We start from the raw sequence: 18214 nt of genomic DNA, 5'->3' as shown, positions 1-18214 counted from the left end.
TAACCCAAGGAGAATGGAGAAAAGCAGGGTGGGGTGACAGTCCACCCAGGAGTGGCATGGAGCCAAAGGAACCCCACCCCAGCCAAGGAAAGCAGTGAGTGATTGTGCAACCTCACCCAGGAAACCATGCTTCTCCCATGGATCTTTGTAACCCACATATCAGGAGATCCCTTCATGAGCCCATGCCACCAGGCCTTGGGTCTGATACACAGAGCTGCGCAGACTATCAGCAGAACAGTCACTCAGGCTCACAGAGAGACCCAGGAGTTTTACACACTCCAGCCCTGGGAACCCCAGCAAGGCTGGAGATTCATTCCTAGATTCCCATAGGAAGGAGGCTGAATCCAGGGAGCCAAGCAGCATCATTCTGCAGGCCCACTTTCATGGCATCTCACAAGGTAAGACCCACTGGCTTGGAATTCCAGCCAACCAGAGCAACAGGCTGGAAATTGGCTGAGATAGCTGAGTTCCTGTGGGGGAGGAGCAGTCACCATTTCTGCGGTTAGGTTGATCAACTCAGTCATTCTATCCTGCTAGCTCTGGGGAGTCCAGGTGGTCCAGATGAGGAGGAGTCCCTCACAATGCAGCAGAGCTGCTGTGCCAGATTGTGGCAAGACTGCTTCTTTAAGTGGGACCCTGACCCATCCCTCCTCTCTGGGAATTTCAGTAACTCCAGCCAGGGTTATATGCACAGAACTCTGATCTCTCCCTGGGATGGAGCCCCTGGGAGGAGGGGTGGCCAATGTCTCTGCAGTTCCGCTGACTCAGCCTTTTCAGCTTGATGGCCCTGAAGAGTCCAGGCAGTCTGGATGAGGAAGGGTTCCTACCCCACCCCACCCCACAATGCAGCACACCTGCTCTATCAAAAAGCAGCCAGACTGATTCTTTAAGTGGATCCCTGATTCCGTCCCTCCTGACTGGGTGAGATCTCCCAACAGGGTCTCCAGATACTTCCTACAGGAGTTTCCAGGCCAGCAACAGGTCAGTACCCCTCTGAGACGGAGCTCCCAGAGAAAGCAGCAGGCTGCCATCTTTGCTGTTTCATAGCCTTCACTGGTGATACCTCTAGGTAAGGGAAAAACTAAAGCAACTAGGACATGGAAGGATCTCCCAGCAAACTGCAGCAGCCCTAGCAAAAACTGGTCTCACTGCTAAAAGAAAAACAAACAGAAAGCAACAACAACATCAACAAAAAAGGCCCCACAAAAACCCCATTCAAAGGTCAGCAACCTCAAAAATTGAAGGTAGATAAACCCACAAAGAGGGCCACACAGGCCTGCTTTGCAAGACCTCCTGAAGGAAGCATGAAATAAGGAAGGGAAAACCATTACCAGCCACTACAAAAACACACTGAAGTATACAGACCAGCGATGCTATGAAGCAACCACATAAACAAGACTGCAAAATAACCAGCTAGCACCATGATGACAGGATGAAATTCACACATAACAATACTAACCTTAAATGTAAATGGGCTAAATGCCCCAATTAAAAGATAAATAATGACAAGCTGGATAAAGAGTCAAGACCCATTGCTATGCTGTCTTCAAGAGACTCATCTCACATGCAAAGACATACATAAGCTCAAAATAAAGGGATGGAGGAAAATTTACCAAGCAAATGGACAACAAAAAAAGCAAGGATTGCAATCCTAGTTTCTGACAAAACAGACTTTAAACCAACAAAGATCAAAGAAGACAAAGAAGGGCATTATATAATATAATGATAAAGGGTTCAATTAAACAAGAAGAGTTAACTATTCTAAATATGTATGCACCCAATATAGGAGCACCTGTATTCACAAAGCAAATTCTTGGAGGCTTACAAAGAGATGTAATACACTCACTATCACACAGTAATAGTGAGAGACATTAATACCCCACTGACAATATTAGACAGATAATTGAGACAAAAATTTAATAAAGATATTCAGCACCTGAACTCAGCTCTGGATCAAGCAGACGTGATTGATATCTACAGAACTCTCCACCCCAAGACAACAAAATATACATTCTTCTCATTGCCACACAATACTTACTCTAAAATTGGTCACAAAATTGAAGAAAACACTCCTCAGCAAATGCAAAAGAACTGAAATGATAACAGTTTCTCAGACCACAGCACAATAAAATTAGAACTCAAGGCTAAGAAACTCAATGAAAACACAATTATATGGAAATTGAAACAAATTGAACAACCTGCTCCTAAATGATTCCTGGGTAAATATTGAAATTAAGGCAGAAATGAAAAAGTTCTTTGAAATTAATGAGAACACAGAGACAAGGCACCAGAATTGCTGAGACATAGCTAAAGCAATGTCAAGAGGGAAACTTATAGCACTAAATGCCCACATCAAAAAGCTAAAAAGATCTCAAGTTTAACAACCTAATATCTCAACTAAAAGAACTAGAGGCTGGGTGTGGTGGCTCATACTCCTGGCACTTTTGGAGGCTGAAGTGTGTGGATCACTTGAGGTCAGGAGTTCAAGACCAGCCTAATCAACGTGGTGAAACCCTGTCTCTACTAAAAAAAATACAAAAATTAGCCAGGCATGGTGGTGCATCCCTGTAGTCCCAGCTACTCAGGTTGCTGAGGCAGGAGAATTGCTTGAACCCAGGAGGGTAGAGGTTGCAGTGGGCTGAGCTCACATCACTGTACTCCAGCCTGAACAACAGAGTGAGATTCCATTTCAAAAAATAAATAATAAAAATATGAAAATAAAAAATAAAAGAACTAGAGAACCAAGAGTAAATAAACCCCAAAGCCAGCAGAAGCAAGAAATAACCAAGATCAGAGCAGAACTGAAGGAGATAGAGACACAAAAAAACCATTCAAAAAATCAATGAATCCAGGAGATATTTCTTTGAAAAAAAAAAAAGTAAAATAGATAGACTGCTAGCTAGACTAATAAAGAAGAAAAGAGAAAAGAATAAAATAGACACAATCAGAAATGATAAGGGGGATATCACCACTGACCCCACAGAAATACAACAATTAGGGAGTACTATAAACACCTCTGATAAGGTTTGGCTCTGTCCCATCCAAAATCTCACTTTAAATTGTAATCCAAATTGTAGTCCTCATGTGTTGGGGGTGGGACCTTGTGGGAGGTGATTAGATCATGGGGGTTGTCCTCTCATCCTGTTTCATGATAGCAAGTGAGTTCTCATGAGATCTTATGGCTTTATAGGGGACATTACCCTGCTTCACTTGGCACTTCTCCTTCCTGCCATCATGTGAAGAAGGACATGTTTGTTTCCCCTTCTGCCATGATTGTTAGTTTCCTGAGGCCTTCCCAGCCATGTGGAACTGTGAGTCAATTAAACTTCTTTCCTATATAAATTACTCATTCTCGGGTATGTCCTTATAGCTGCGTAAGAATGGACTAAGACAACCTCTATGCACATAAACTAGAAAACCTAGAAGTAATGGATAAATTCCTGGCAAATACACCCTCCCAAAACTGAACCAAGAAGAAATTGAATCCCTGAATAGATCAATAACAAGTTCTGAAATTGAGGCCATAATAAATATCCAACCACCAGAAAATTCCCAGGACTGACAGATTTATAGCTGAATTTTACCAGAAGTACAAAGAAGAGCTGGTACCATTTCTACTGAAAATATTTCTACTGAAAAAATTGAAAAGGAGAAATTCCTCCCTAACTCATCTTATGAAGCCAGCATTATCCGTATACCAAAACCTGGCAGAGATAAACAAACAAAAAACTTCAGGCCAATATTCCTGATGAATATCAATGCAAAAATCTTCAATAAAATACTGGCAAACCAAATCCATCAGCACATCAAAAAGCTTATCTACCACTATCAAGTTATTTACCGCTTCATCCCTGACATGCAAGGTTAGCTCAAAATATGCAAGTTAATACATGTAATTCATCACATAAACAGAACTAAAGGCAAAAACCCCATGATTATCTCAGTAGACACAGAAAAGGCCTTTGATAAAATTCAACATCTCTTCATGTTAAAAACTCTAAATAAGCTAGGTATTGGAGAAACATACATCAAAATAGTAAGATCCTTATTTGACAAACCCACAGCCAATATTATACTAAATGGGCAAAAGCTGGAAACATTCCCCTTGAAAATCAGCACAAGAAAAGGATGCCCTCTCTTACCACTCCTATTCAACATAGTATAGGAAGTTCCGGCCAGGGCAATCGGGCAAGATAAAGAAATAAAGGATATTCAAATATGAAGACAAGAAGTCAAATTATCTTTGTTTGCAGACAACATGATTCTATATCTAGAAAACCCCATCATCTAAGCCCAAAAGCTTCTTAGACTGATAAGAAACCTCAGCAAAGTCTCAGGATACGAAATCAATGTGCAAAAATTGCTAGCATTCCTATACACCCACAACAGGGCAAGCACAGAAGGAAATCATGAATGAACTCCCATTTACAATTGCTACAAAAAGGTTAAAATATCTCGAAATACAACTAACAATGAAAGTGAAGTACCTCTTCAAGAAGAACTACAAACTACTGCTCAAGGAAATAAGAGAGGGCACAAACAAATGGAAAAACATTCCATGCTCAGAGACAGGAAGAATCAATATCATGAAAATGGCCATACTGCCCAAAGTAATTTATAGATTCAATTCTATTCCCATTAAACTATCATTGACATTCTTCACAGAATTAGAAAAAACTACTTTAAATTTTATATGGAATCAAAGAAGACCCCATATAGCCAAGACAATCCTAAGCAAAAAGAAGAAAGCTGGAGGCATCACACTACCTGAATTCAAACTATAGTACAAGGGTACAGTAACCAAGACAGGATGGTACTGATACAAAAACAGACACAGATAACAACAGAACAGAATAGAGAACTCAGAAATAAGACTGCACACCTACAACCATCTGATCTTCAACACAACTGACAAAAACAAACAATGGGGAAAAGATTCCCTATTTAATAAATGATGCTGGAAAAACTGGCCAGCCATATGCAGAAAATTGAAACTGGATCCCTTCCTTACACCTTATACAAAAATTAAGTCAAGATTAATTAAAGACTTTAAAGTAAAACCCAAAACTAAAAAAAAAACCCTAGAAGAAAATCTAGGCAATATCATTCAGGTCATAGGCATGGGCAAAGATTTCATTATGAAAATGTCAAAAGCAATTACAACAAAAGCAAAAATTGAAAAATGAGATCTAATTAAACTAAAGAGCTTTTGCATGGCAAAAAATATCATCAGTCTGAACAGACAACCCATAGAATGGGAGAAAATTTTTGCAATCTATCCATCTGACAAAGGTCTAATATCCAAAGTCTACAAGGAACTTAAACAAATTTACAAGAAAAAAACAGCCTCACTAAAAAATGGGCAAAGAAGGTGAACAGACACTTCTCAAGAGAAGACATTCATGTGGCTAACAAGCATATGAAAAAAACTCAACATTACTAATCACTAAAGAAATGCATATCAAAATCACAATGAGATATCATCTCAGCTCAGTCAGAATGGTGATTATTAAAAAGTCCAGAAACAACAGATGTTGTCAGGTTTGTAGAGAAAAAGGAGCACTTTTACACTGTTAGTGGGAGTGTAAATTAGTTCAACCATTGTGGAAGACAGTGTGGTGATTCCTGAAAAATCTAGAGGCAGAGATATTTAATACCATTTGACCCAGCAATCTCATTACTGAGTATATACCCAAAGGAATATAAATCATTCTATTATGTCCAGGTGCTGTGGCTCATGCCTGTAATCCCAGCACTTTGGGAGGCCAAGGTGGGTGGATCACGAGGTCAGGAGATTGAGACCATCCTGGCTAACACGGTGAAAACCCGTCTCTGCTAAAAATACAAAAAAATGAGCCATGCATGGCGGCAGGCACCTGTAGTCCCAGCTACTTGTGAGGCTGAGGCAAGAGAATGGCATAAACCCAGGAGGTGGAGCTTGCAGTGAGCTGAGATCACACCACTGCACTCCAGCCTGGGTGACAGAGTGAGACTCCATCTCAAAAAAAAATCGTTCTATTATAAAGATACATGCATTCATATGTTTGTGGCAGCACTATTTACAATAGCAAAGACATAGAATCAACCCAAATGCTCATCAATAATAGACAAAGAAAATGTAGTACATATATACCATGGAATACCATGCAGACATAAAAAGGAACAAGAACATGTCCTTTGCAGGGACATTGATAGAGCTGGAAGCCATTATCTTCAGCAAACTGACACAGGAACAGAAAACCAAACACCACATGTTCTCACTTGTAAGTGGGAGCTGAATGATGAGAACACAAGGACGCATCGGGGGAAACAACACACATTGGAGCCTGTCAGTGGAGTTGATGGAGTTAGAGCATCAGAAAGAATAGCTAATGGATGCTAGACTTAATACCCAGGGGATGGGTTGATCTGTGCAGCAAACCACCATGGCACACATTTACCTATGTAACAAACCTGCACATCCTGCACATATACCCTGGAACTTAAAATAAAAGCTAAGAAAAAAAAGAGAGAAACAACAAGAAGACCAAAAGCAGGGGGACAAAGTTAAAGTGCAGAGATTTTGTTTGTTTTCTTTTCACTTGTTTGTTTATGAAATTGGTGTTCAGTTTTCATCAGTTAAAATAATGACTTATTAGATAGTATTGGCAAGGCTTATAGTAACCTCAAATGAAAAACCATACACAAAATAAAAAGCAAGAAATTAGATAACACCATCAGAGAGAATCATCTTCACTGAAAGGAAGAAAGGGAAAAAAAAGGAAGACAAGACCACAAAACAATCAGAACACAAGTAACAAAATGGCAGGAGTAAGTCCTTCCTTACCAATAATAACTGATACGGTTTGGCTCTGTGTTCCCACCCATATCTCACCTAGAATTGTACTCCCATAATTCCCATATGTTGTGGAAGAGACCTAATGGGAGATAATTTGAATCATGGGGGTTCTCCCATAATGTTCTTGTGGTAGTGAATAAGTCTCACAAGATCCAATGGTTTTGCCAGAAGTTTCCACTTTTGCATCTTCCTTATTTTATCTTGTCACCACCATGTAAGAAGTGCTTTTTGCCTCCTGCCATGATTCTGAGGCCTCTCCAGACATGTGGAACTGTAAGTCCAGTTATATCTCTTTTTCTTCCCAGTCTTGGGTATGTCTTAATCAACAGTGTGAAAATGGACTAATAGAGTAAATTGGTACCAGTAGAGTGGGGCATTGCTGAGAAGATACTCAACAATGTGAAAGCAACTTTCAAACTGGTTAAAAGGCAGATGTTGGAACAGTTTCGAGGGCTCAGAAGACGAAGACAAAATGTGGGAAAGTTTGGAATTTTCTAGAAACCTGTTGAATGGCTTTGACCAAAAGCCTAAAAGTAATATGAAAAATAAGGTCCATGCTGAGGTGGTCTCAGATGGAGAAACTTGTGGAACTGGAGCAAAGGAGACTCTTGTTATGTTTTAGCAAAGAAATCAGCAGCATTTTGCCCCTGCCCTAGAGATTTGTGGAACTTTCAACTTGAGAGAGATGATTTAGGGTATCTGGCAGAAGAAATTTCTAAGCAGCAAAGCATTCAAGAGGTGACTTGGGTGCTGCTAAAGGCATTCAGTTTTATAAGAGAAACAGAGCATAAACATCTGGAAAATGTGTAGCCTGACAATGCAACAGAAAAGAAAAACCCATTTTCTGAGGAGAAATTCAACCCAGCTGCAGAAATTTGCATAAGTAATGAGGAGCTGAATACTAATCCCCAAGACAATGGATAAAATGTCTCCAAGGAATGTCAGAGGTCTTCATGGCAGCCCCTCCCATCATAGGCCCAGAAGCCTCAGAGAAAATGGTTTCATGTGCCGGGCCCAGGGTCCCTGTGCTGTGTGTCGCCTAGGGACTTGGTACCTTGTATCCCAGCCCCTCCAACCATAGCTGAAAGGGGCCAAAGTAGAGCTCTTGCAGTGACTTCAGAGGGTGCAGCCTCAAGCCTTGACAGCTTCCATGTGGTGTTGAGCCTGTCAGTAAACAGAAGTCAAGAACTGGGGTTTGGGGACCTCTGCCTAGATTTCAGAAGATGTATGGAAATGCCTGGATGCCCAGGCAGAAGTTTGCTGCAGGGGCAGAGTGCTCATGGAGAACCTCTGCTAGGGCAGTACAGAAGGGAAATGTGGCGTCAGAGCCCCAACACAGAGTCCCTACTGGGGCACAACCTAGTGGAGCTGTGAGAAGAAGGTCATCATCCTCTAGATCCCAGAATGGTAGATCCACCAACAGCTTGTACCATTTGCTTGGAAAAGCCGCAGAAACTCAATGCCAGCTTGTAAAAGCAGCCAGGAGGGAGGCTGTACCATGCAAAGCCACAGAGGTGGAGCTGCCCAAGACCATGGGAACCCGCCTCTTGCATCGGTGTGACCTGGATGTGAGACCTAGCATGAAAGGAGATCATTTTGGAGCTTTAAATTTTGACTGCCCCACAGGATTTCAATCTTGCATGGGCCCTGTAACCACTTTGTTTTGGCCAATTTATCCCATTTGGAATGGCTGAACTTACCCAATACCTGCACCCCCATTGTATCTAGGAGGTAACTAGTTTGCTTTTGATTTTACAGGCTTATATGCAGAAGGGACTTGCCTTGCCTCAGATGAAACTTTAGACTGTGGACTTTTGGATTAATGCTGAAGTTGGTTAAGACTTTGGGGGACTGTTGGGAAGGCATAATTAGTTTTGAAATGTGAGGACATGAGATTTGGAAGGGCTAGGGTGGAATGATATAGTTTGGCTCTGTGCCCACCCAAATCTCATCTTGAATTGTACTCCCATAATTTCCGTGTATTGTGGGAGGAATGTGGTGGGAGGAAATTTGAATCATGGGGGTGGTTTCCCTCATACTGTTCTTGTGGTAATGAATAAGTCTCATGAGATTCGATGGTTTTATCAGAGGTTTCTTCTTTGCATCTTCCTCCTTTTATCTTGCCACCACCATGTAAGAAGTGCCTTTTGCCTTCCACCATGATTCTGAGGCCTCCCAAGCCATGTGGAACTGTAAGTCCAATTAAATCACTTTTGCTTCCTGGTCTCAGGTATGTCTTTATCAGCAGCATGAAAATGGACTAATACAATAACACTGAATGCAAATGGACTAAACTATCCAATGAAAGACAGACTGGCTGAATTGATAAAAAATATAAGACCTAATGATATGTTGCATACAAGAAACACACTTCATCTATAAAGATACACATAAACTAAAAATAAATGAATATAAAAAGGTATTCCATGCCAGAGGAAAACAGAAAAGAGGGGGAGTAGATATACTTATATCAGATAAAGTAGATCTCCAGACAAAATCTATGAGGAGAGACACAGAACATCAGTATGTAATGATAAAGAAGCCAATTCGGAAAGAGGACATAATTATAAATATATAGGCACCCAACTCTGGAGCACCCAGATATATAAAGCAAATATTATTAGAGATAAAGAGAGACATAGACCTCAATAAAATACTAACTGGAGACTTCAACATTCTATTTTCAGCATTGGACAAATATCAGAAACTCAACAAAGAAAAATCAGTCTTAATCTGTCCTATAGAACAAATGGGCCTATTTACAGGACATTTCATCCAAAGGCTGCAGAATACACATTCTTCTCCTCAGCACATGGGTTATTCTCAAAAATAGACCATATTTTAGGTCACAATTCAAGGCTTAAACCATGCAAAAAATGTGAAATAGTATCAAGCATCCTCTCTGATCACAAGAGAATAAAACTAGAAGTCAACAAGAGTAGTTTTGGAAACTGTACAAACACATGAAAATTAAACAAAATGCTCTATGATGATCAGTGGGTCAATGAATAAATTAAGAAGTAAATTTAAAAATTTCTTAAAGCAAATGACAATGGAAAACAGCATGCCAAAGCCTATAGAATATACTGAAAGCTGTATTAAGAGGGAAATTTATAGCTATAAGTGTCTACATCAAAGAAGAAGAAAATCTTCAAAGAAATAACCCAATGATACATTTTTAAGAACTAGAAATTCAAGAACAAACCAAATCCAAAATTAGTAGAACAAAATAATAAAGATTAGAACAGAAATAAATGAATTTGAAATGAAGAAAACAGTAAAAAACATCTATGAAATAAAAAAGTTGTTTTTTTGAAAAGATAAACAAAATTGACAAGACTTTAGCCAGAGTAATGAAAAAAGAAAGAAGACCCAAATAAATAAAATCAGAGATGAAATAACTGATACTGCAGAAATTCAAAGGACCATTAGTGGCTTCTATGAGCAATGATATGCCAATAAATTAGAAAATCTAGAAGAAATTGATAAATTCCTAGACACATGCAACTTACCAGGATTGAAGCGTGAAGAACTAAAAAACCTAAACAGGCCAATAACAAGTAACAATATTGAAATTTTAACAAAAAGTCTCCTAGTTAATCCTAGGACCCCATGGATTCACTGCTGATTCTACTCAAACAATTCCAAAAAAGTAGAGGAGGAGAGAGTGTTTCTGAACTCATTCTACATGGACAGTATTACCCTGATACTCAAGCCAGACAAAGACATGTCAAAAAAAAAAGAAGAAGAAGAAAATGATGAACCAAAATCTTTGATGAATATAGATATGAAAATCCTCTACAAAATACTAGCAAGCCAAATTCAACAATGCATTAAAAAGATCATTCATCATGACCAAATGTTGAAGAGGACACCAAAAAATGGAAAGATATTCCATGTTCATGGAGTGGAAGTCAATATTGTTAAAATGTCCATACTACCCAAAGCAATCTACAGATTCAATGCAATCTCTATCAAAATGCTAATGACATTCTTCACAGATATAGAAAAAATAATCCTAAAATTTATGTGGAACCACAAAAGACCCAGCACTGCCAAAGCTATCCTGAGCAAAAAGAACAAAATTGGAGAAATAACATTACCTGAATTCAAATCATCCTACAGAGCTATGGTAACCAAAACAGCATGCTACTGGCATAAAAACAAACACATACCAATGGAATGAAATACAGAACCCAGAAACAAATTCACACACCTACAGAGAACTCATTTTCAACAAAGGTGCCAAGAATATTCAATGGGGAAGAGATAGCCTCTTCAATGAATGATGGGGGGAAACTGGATACCCACATACAGAACAATGAAACTTGACCCCTATTTCTTGCCTTATATAAAAATCTAATCAAAATGGATTAGAGACTTAAATCTAAGACCTCAAACCATGAAACTACTATAAGAAACCAACAGAAAAACTCTCCAGGATGTTGATCTGGACGAAAAAATCTTAAGTAATACCCCATAAGCACAGTCTACCACAGCAAAAGTGAACAAATGGGATCAAGTTAAAAAGCTTCTGCACAGCAAAGGAAACAGTCAACAAAGTGAAGTGACAATCCCCAGAATGGAAGAAAAGATTTGCAAACTACCCATCTGACAAGGGACTAATAACCAGAATGTATAAGGAGTTCGAAAAATTCTATAGTAAAAATTCTAATAATCTGAATAAAAATGAGTAAAAGATTTCAACAGACATTTCTCAAAAGAAGCTATACAAATGGCAAACAGGTGTATGAAAAGGTACTCAACATCATTGATCATCAGGTGAGGGCAAATCCAAACTACAATGAGATATTATTTCGCCCCAGTTAAAATGGCTTTTTATCCAGCCGGGTGCAGTAGCTCATGCCTGTAATCCCAGCACTTTGGGAGGCCAAGGCAGGTGGATCACTTGAGGTCAGTAGTTTGAGACCAGCCTGGCCAACATGGTGAAACCTGTCGCTACTAAAAATACAAAAATTAGCTGGGCATGGTGGTGCGTGCCTGTAATCCAAGCTACTTAGGAGGCCGAGGCAGGAGAATCCCTTGAACCTGGGGGGCAGAGGTTTCAGTGAGCCGAGATCACACCATTGCACTCCAGCCTGGGTGACAGAGTGAGACTCTGTCTAAAAAAAAAAAAAGGCTTTTATCCAAAATCAGGCAAGAAAAATGCTGGTGAGAATGTGGAGAAAAGGGAACCTTTTTACACTGTCAGTTTGAATGTAAATTATTACAACCACTATGGAGAACAGCTTGTAGTTTCCTCAAAAAACTAAAAATAGAGCTACCATATAATCCAGCAATCCTCCTGCTGGGTGTATATCTAAAAGAAAGGAAATCAGTATACCAAAGAGATACCTGCACTGCCATGTTTGTTGCAGCACTGTTCACAATAGCCAACTTTTGGAAGCACCCTAAGTGTCCATTAGCAGATGGATGGATAAAGAAAATGTGTTACTTATACACAATGGAGTAGTATTTAGCCATAAAAATAAATGATATCCTGTCATTTGTAACAACATGGATGGAACTGGAGGTCATTATGTTAAGTGAAATTAGCCAGGCACAGAAAGACAAACGTTGCATGTTCTCACTTATTGGTAGGAGCTAAAAATAAAAACAATCAAACTCATTGAGATAGAGAATAGGATGTTTATCACAGGCTGGGAAGGGTAGTGATGTATGAGGGGGATGTGGGGATGGTTAATGGGTACAAAAAAATAGAAAGAATGAATAAGACCCAGCATTTGCTAGCACAATAGGCGGACAATAGTCAGTAATAATTTAATTGTAATTTTAAAAATAACTAGAAGAGTATAATTGGATTGTTTGTAACACAGATGATAAATACTTGAGGAGATGGTTACCCCATTTTCCATGATGTGATTATTAAACATTGCATGCCTATATGAAAATATCTCACATACCCTATAAATATATACACGTATTATATACCCACAAAAATTAAAAATTTAAAATTTAAATAAAAGAAATGACTGGAAGAGAGATGACTGGAGCTGTATTGCTCCACAAAACCATCAGAGTGTTTATTTATTATAAACTAACTAGACCTAGCAGACATTTATAGAAATCCACCCTACAAACTATAAAATTCCATTATTTTTAAGTGCACATGGAACACTCTCCATAAGAGACCAAATGCTGGGCCATAAAACAAGTCTTAACAAATATAAGAGGACAGAAATTATACAAAGTATGTTCCTCGTTTAGAATGGGAAAAAGCTAGAAATCATTAATAGAGAGAAATTTGGAAAATTCAGAAATAGTGGAAACTAAACAATACACTCCTAAATTACCAAAGGGTCAAGAAGATATCACAAAGGAAATTAGAAAATACTTCAAAATTTATGAATGTGAAACACAACACACCAAAATTTATGAGATGTAGCTAAAGCAGTGCTAATAGGGAAATTAATAGTGATGTATGTCTATCCTAGAAAAGAATAAAGATCTAAATCAATAACTTAGCCACTTATCTTCAAATACTGGAAAAAGAAAAACAAACTAAATAAAAAAAACAGAAGGAAGAAAACAAAGATTAGAGCAAAAATTCATAAAGCAGGGAAAGCTACAGAGAAAAATAACCAAATCAAAATTTCATCCTTTGAAAACGACAAAATTGAGAAACCTTTAACTAGACTGACCATAAAAAGATGAGAAAAGATTCAAATTAGTAAAATCAAGAATAAATGAAGGACATAATTTTAAACCTTACAGAAATAAAAAGGATTATAGAATACCATGAATAATTTTATGCCAAAAAAATTAGACGATTCAGATGAAACAAATTCCTAGAAAGGCACAAATTGCTGACACTGACTCAAAAATAATAGAAAATATAAAAATGCCTGTAACATGTAAAGAAATTGAATTAGTAATTTTAAAAATTCCCATGAAGAAAAGCTTAAGTGTAGATGGCTTCACTGGTAAATTCTACCAAACTTTTAATGAAGAATAAATTCTTCACAAACTCTTTCAAAAAATGGAAAAGGAGATAATACCTTCCAATTAATTCCACAAAGCCAATAGCACTCCAATGCCAAAGATATGAACAAAAAAGAAAGCTATAGGCCAATACCTTATGAATATAGATATAAACTCCATCAACAAGATACTCTAACTCCAAATTAAACAACATATAAAAAGTGTTATATATTATGACCTAGTGGAATTTACCCCCAGGAATGTGAGGTTGGTTTAATATCCAAAATCAATTAATGTAATGTGTAATATTAATAGAATGGAAGACAAAGCCAAAATTGTCATTTCAAAAGATGCAGAAAAATCATTTGATAAAATCCAACATCCCTTTATGTAAAACAATCAACAAACTATGACGAAAATGGGACTTCTTCAAGCTGCTAAATAGAACCTATAAAAAGCTTTTGATACTAAAAGACTGAAGTTTTCTCCTTAAGATCAAGAACCAAAACAAGGATGTCCACTCTTGCTACTTCTACTCAACATTGCACTAGAGGATGTAGCCATTGGGGAAGAAAAAAAAAAGGCATCCAGATTGGAAAGAAAGAAACGAAACTCTATTTGCACATGACATGATCTTCTATATAGAAAGCATGAAGGCATCTAGAAATAAATATCTATTACAGCTTAATACACAAAATTAGAAAAGCTACAGGATACAAGAACAATTATATTTCTATATGCTAGCAGTAAAGCATCTGAAAATTAAAGTCAAAAATCAATTATGTTTATATCAATTATATCAGAAAGCATATAAAATATTGCAAAGGCTGGTGGAGAAGTCTTTTCAACATATGCTCCACTTATCACTGCCTGCTCCCCTCAGTATAACCAGTGTTCTTCAGTACTTTGGCAGTTTAAGAAGAAAAAGGGTGATACATTTACTGATATACATTGTACTAACAGAAAGTGTAAAACTAATTATAAATTTCTCAGAAATTCAGGAATGTCCCATTATATCCTAATAGATAATAGGAACTTGAAGACTACACATACTCCAAAGTCATGGCATTTTGTATTTACCTTGGCTTACATTCTTTTAATAAAATACAATGGTAATGGCCTTATGTTATTTATTCATTATTTTTAGTGTTTCTATTTATTTACTATATTAAATTAAGTGTTTTTTACATTGTATTAGTATGGTTTTGATTAACAAAAGAGAATCCACTCTAAATATTTCAAGAAGGAAGGGCTTTAACACAAGTATTAGACGCTAATAAAACCTTTGGACGTGCTAGAAGATGAGGTTTGTATTAGTTTTCTAGGACTGCCATAACAAAATACCACAGACTGGGTGGTTTAAATAATAGAAATGTATTTTTTCACTATTTTGGAGGCTGGAAGTCCAAGATCAAGGTTTTGGCATGTTTGCTTTCTTCTGAAGCCTCTCTCCTTGGCTTGCAGATCTTCTGAAGCTTCTCTCCTTGACTTGTGGATGGCTAACATCTTCTTGTGTCTTCACACGGTCTTTTCTCTGTGCATGTACATCCCTGGTGCTCTCTGTTTTCCTTCCTCCCTTCCTCCTTTCCTCCTTTCCTTTGACAAAAATCGGACTCTGTCACCCAGGGTGGAGTGCAGTGGCATGATCTCGGTTTACAGAAACCTGCACCTCCTGGGTTCAAGCAATTCTCCTGCCTCAGCCTCCTGAGTAGCTGGGATTACAGGCACCTGCCACCATGCCTGATTAATTTTTGTATTTTTAGTATAGACAGGGTTTCACCATGTTGGTGCCAGGCTGGTCTCAAACTCCTGACCTCAAGTGATCCGCCCGCCTCGGCCTCCCAAAGGGTTTAGATTACAGGTGTGAGCCACTGCGCCCGGCCTGAGTATTTTAATTTCTCCTACTTATAAGGATATCAGTGAGGTTGTATTTGGGCTCAAACAGCCTAATTTTAACTTAGTTGCCTCTTTAAAGTTCCCATGTCCAAATACGGTCATATTCTGAGGTATTGGGGGTTAGAGTTTGGAGGTATTGGGGGTTAAGGATTCAACAGAAGAATTTTGAGAGGACATAATTCAGCCCTCAACAAGGTTTGAGAAGACTGTCTGTAATCAGAAAAATAGGCAGTTGCAAAAATCGCAAGACCTCGCCACCAGCAACGTCAGTTCCCAAAGCACCAAAGTGGATAATATACAGGAGAAGGCCTGACAGTCACCGCAAGACCTCATGTCTGCTTTCTGATTAAGTTCACATAGCTGCCTGCCTGCCAATGTCAGGATCAATAAAGGTTTTAGCTTTTCCTTCATTTTCTATATCCCATGCAAGCACCTTTTTATTTTTATTTATTTATTTATTTTTGAGACAGAGTCTCGTTCTATCGCCAGGCTGGAGTGCAGTGGTGCGATCTCGGCTCACTGCAACCTCCGCCTCCCGGGTTCAAGCGATTCTCCTGCCTCAGGCTCCCGAGTAGCTGGGAATACAGGCTCATGTTCCCACAACCAGCTAATTTTTATATTTTTAGTAGAGACGGGGTTTCACCATGTTGGCAAGGATGGTCTCGATGTCCTGACCTCATGATCCGCCTGCCTCAAACTCCCAAAGTGCTGGGGTTGTAGGTGTGAGCCACTGTGCCAGGCCACAAGCATGTTTTTATAGAAGATCTAAACCAAAGCTTTGCTGGAAAGGGAGTCTCAGAAACGCAGGTTCAAAAATCAAGCCTATATGATATAGGAAAGAGCTTAGAATGACATCAATAGACAATATATGACAAATCTATTCATTTAGAAAGTCAGTATCCATAAACATCTTTCTATCCAACAATGGCAACAACACTATGCTGATGATAAGAATATTCCTCCTACAAATAAAGATGCACGTACTCTCTCAACAAAAAGAAGACACAAAGTTATTAACAACCACTCTATCCATCTCTGGTTAATGATTTTTTTCTCTTTGCTACTCTGTATTTTTAACTACTTTTGTGTATTCATTTGAAAGCTCCATTTTACTTTTTGATATTTCTTCAGGATGATGTTATATGGCAAACAGTTACCAACATATTTTCTATAAAATAGTAAGGGAAAGAGACTAAAAAATTATCAAGAGATATATATATCTATATATGTGCATTAATCTGTACAGACTTCTGTAACAAAATACTACATACCACATAGCTTATAAATAACAGATATTTATTTATCACAGTTCTGGAGGCTAGGAAGTCTAAGATCAAGGCACCAGCAAATTTGGTTTCTGGTGAGGGCCTCCTTCCTGGTTTATAGACAGCCATCTTTTCACTGAGATCTCACACGGTGAATGAATTTCCTCTGGTCTCTTTTATAAGGGCACTAGTCTCATTCCTCACCCTCGGCAGAGCTCTCATGACCTAATATCTCCCAAAGGCTCTATTTTCTACCCATACCACCTTGGGGGTTAGGATATTCACCTAATCTTGGGGGAAAGATTTCCACCTTCCACCTTAGGGATTATGAATTTTGGAAGGACACAAATATTTACACTATAGCAGCATGCATATATGTATGTGTATATGTATACATGTATATATGAATTATATAATTACTAGTTATATAAACATATGTATATTATTAATAATTTAAAAATCAAGTAAATATGCATACCTTTTATAGTTCTCATTCTTGTAGCTGAAGGTGAGAACTTAGTTGGTAGCCTTAACATCCTTCCTCCACTGCATTCCATGTTCCCATTGCCTTTAGATGATACTCTAGTTGATAATGGCTCTTTGCTTTGTAGGGTGACGAAATCCTCTTTCCAGAGGGCGTTAAGTCTTTAGTGGTCTTTCTGCATTGGGTTGTGTACAGTGTTCTTCCACTGGTATATAAGATCAGAGTCCAAAGCTGAGCAGACAGAAAGCAAGACATACTTTTAGGATTGGTCAAACGGGTTAGTACTGAGAGGAGGCATTCCCAGTTCCACTCTTTGTTTAAGGACCTATGTATCATGAGAAAAAAAATGGCATCTGATATTGGTTACTTGCTTGGAGTATATTTGCATATTGTAGGAATGAACCCCAGATAATGTTGTACTTCACTTGGTGTCATAACTGAGTGTTCAATAATATATTCCCCCATTTTATTAAGCCAGTTGCTTATAGGTATTTGAATCCATGATAAACAAGTCAATCCTATAGATATAAACCCATTAATACACTTTTTTTTCTATAAAAATAAGTTCCTTGATTAGGAGGCAATGTTGAGTGGGATGTCATGTCAATGAATAAAATTGTATGTGTGTCTATAAAGAATGACGCTGACAAAAGTTCTGTTCATGGGAAAGTCAACTTTATATAATATAGTAAAGGTCTATTTTGTAATGGGGAATAATTGCTGCAACCTCCATGTCAGACAGGATACAATGTAATTAATCTAGGTATACTGGCTGGCCAGTATACCTAG

At 38.2% G+C, this 18214-nt stretch overlaps 1 protein-coding gene across 1 annotated transcript in view; it reads right to left on the bottom strand.

Annotated features, from left to right (window-relative positions):
* ZFPM2 (zinc finger protein, FOG family member 2) overlaps positions 1-17656 on the bottom strand; it is a 557988-nt gene extending 540332 nt beyond the window's left edge. The window contains exon 1 of the mRNA XM_034966473.3: positions 17420-17656. Within this exon, the coding sequence (XP_034822364.1) occupies positions 17420-17498 (79 nt within the window). The 5' untranslated portion in view covers positions 17499-17656. The remainder of the gene's footprint in view (positions 1-17419) is intronic.
* Between the last annotated feature and the right edge of the window lie 558 nt (positions 17657-18214).

This window comes from Pan paniscus, chromosome 7 (genome assembly GCF_029289425.2).
Source record: "Pan paniscus chromosome 7, NHGRI_mPanPan1-v2.0_pri, whole genome shotgun sequence".
NCBI classification, from domain to species: domain Eukaryota; kingdom Metazoa; phylum Chordata; class Mammalia; order Primates; family Hominidae; genus Pan; species Pan paniscus.
Note: the sequence above shows the minus strand (reverse complement) of the source record. Positions and strands in the feature narration are given on the sequence as shown.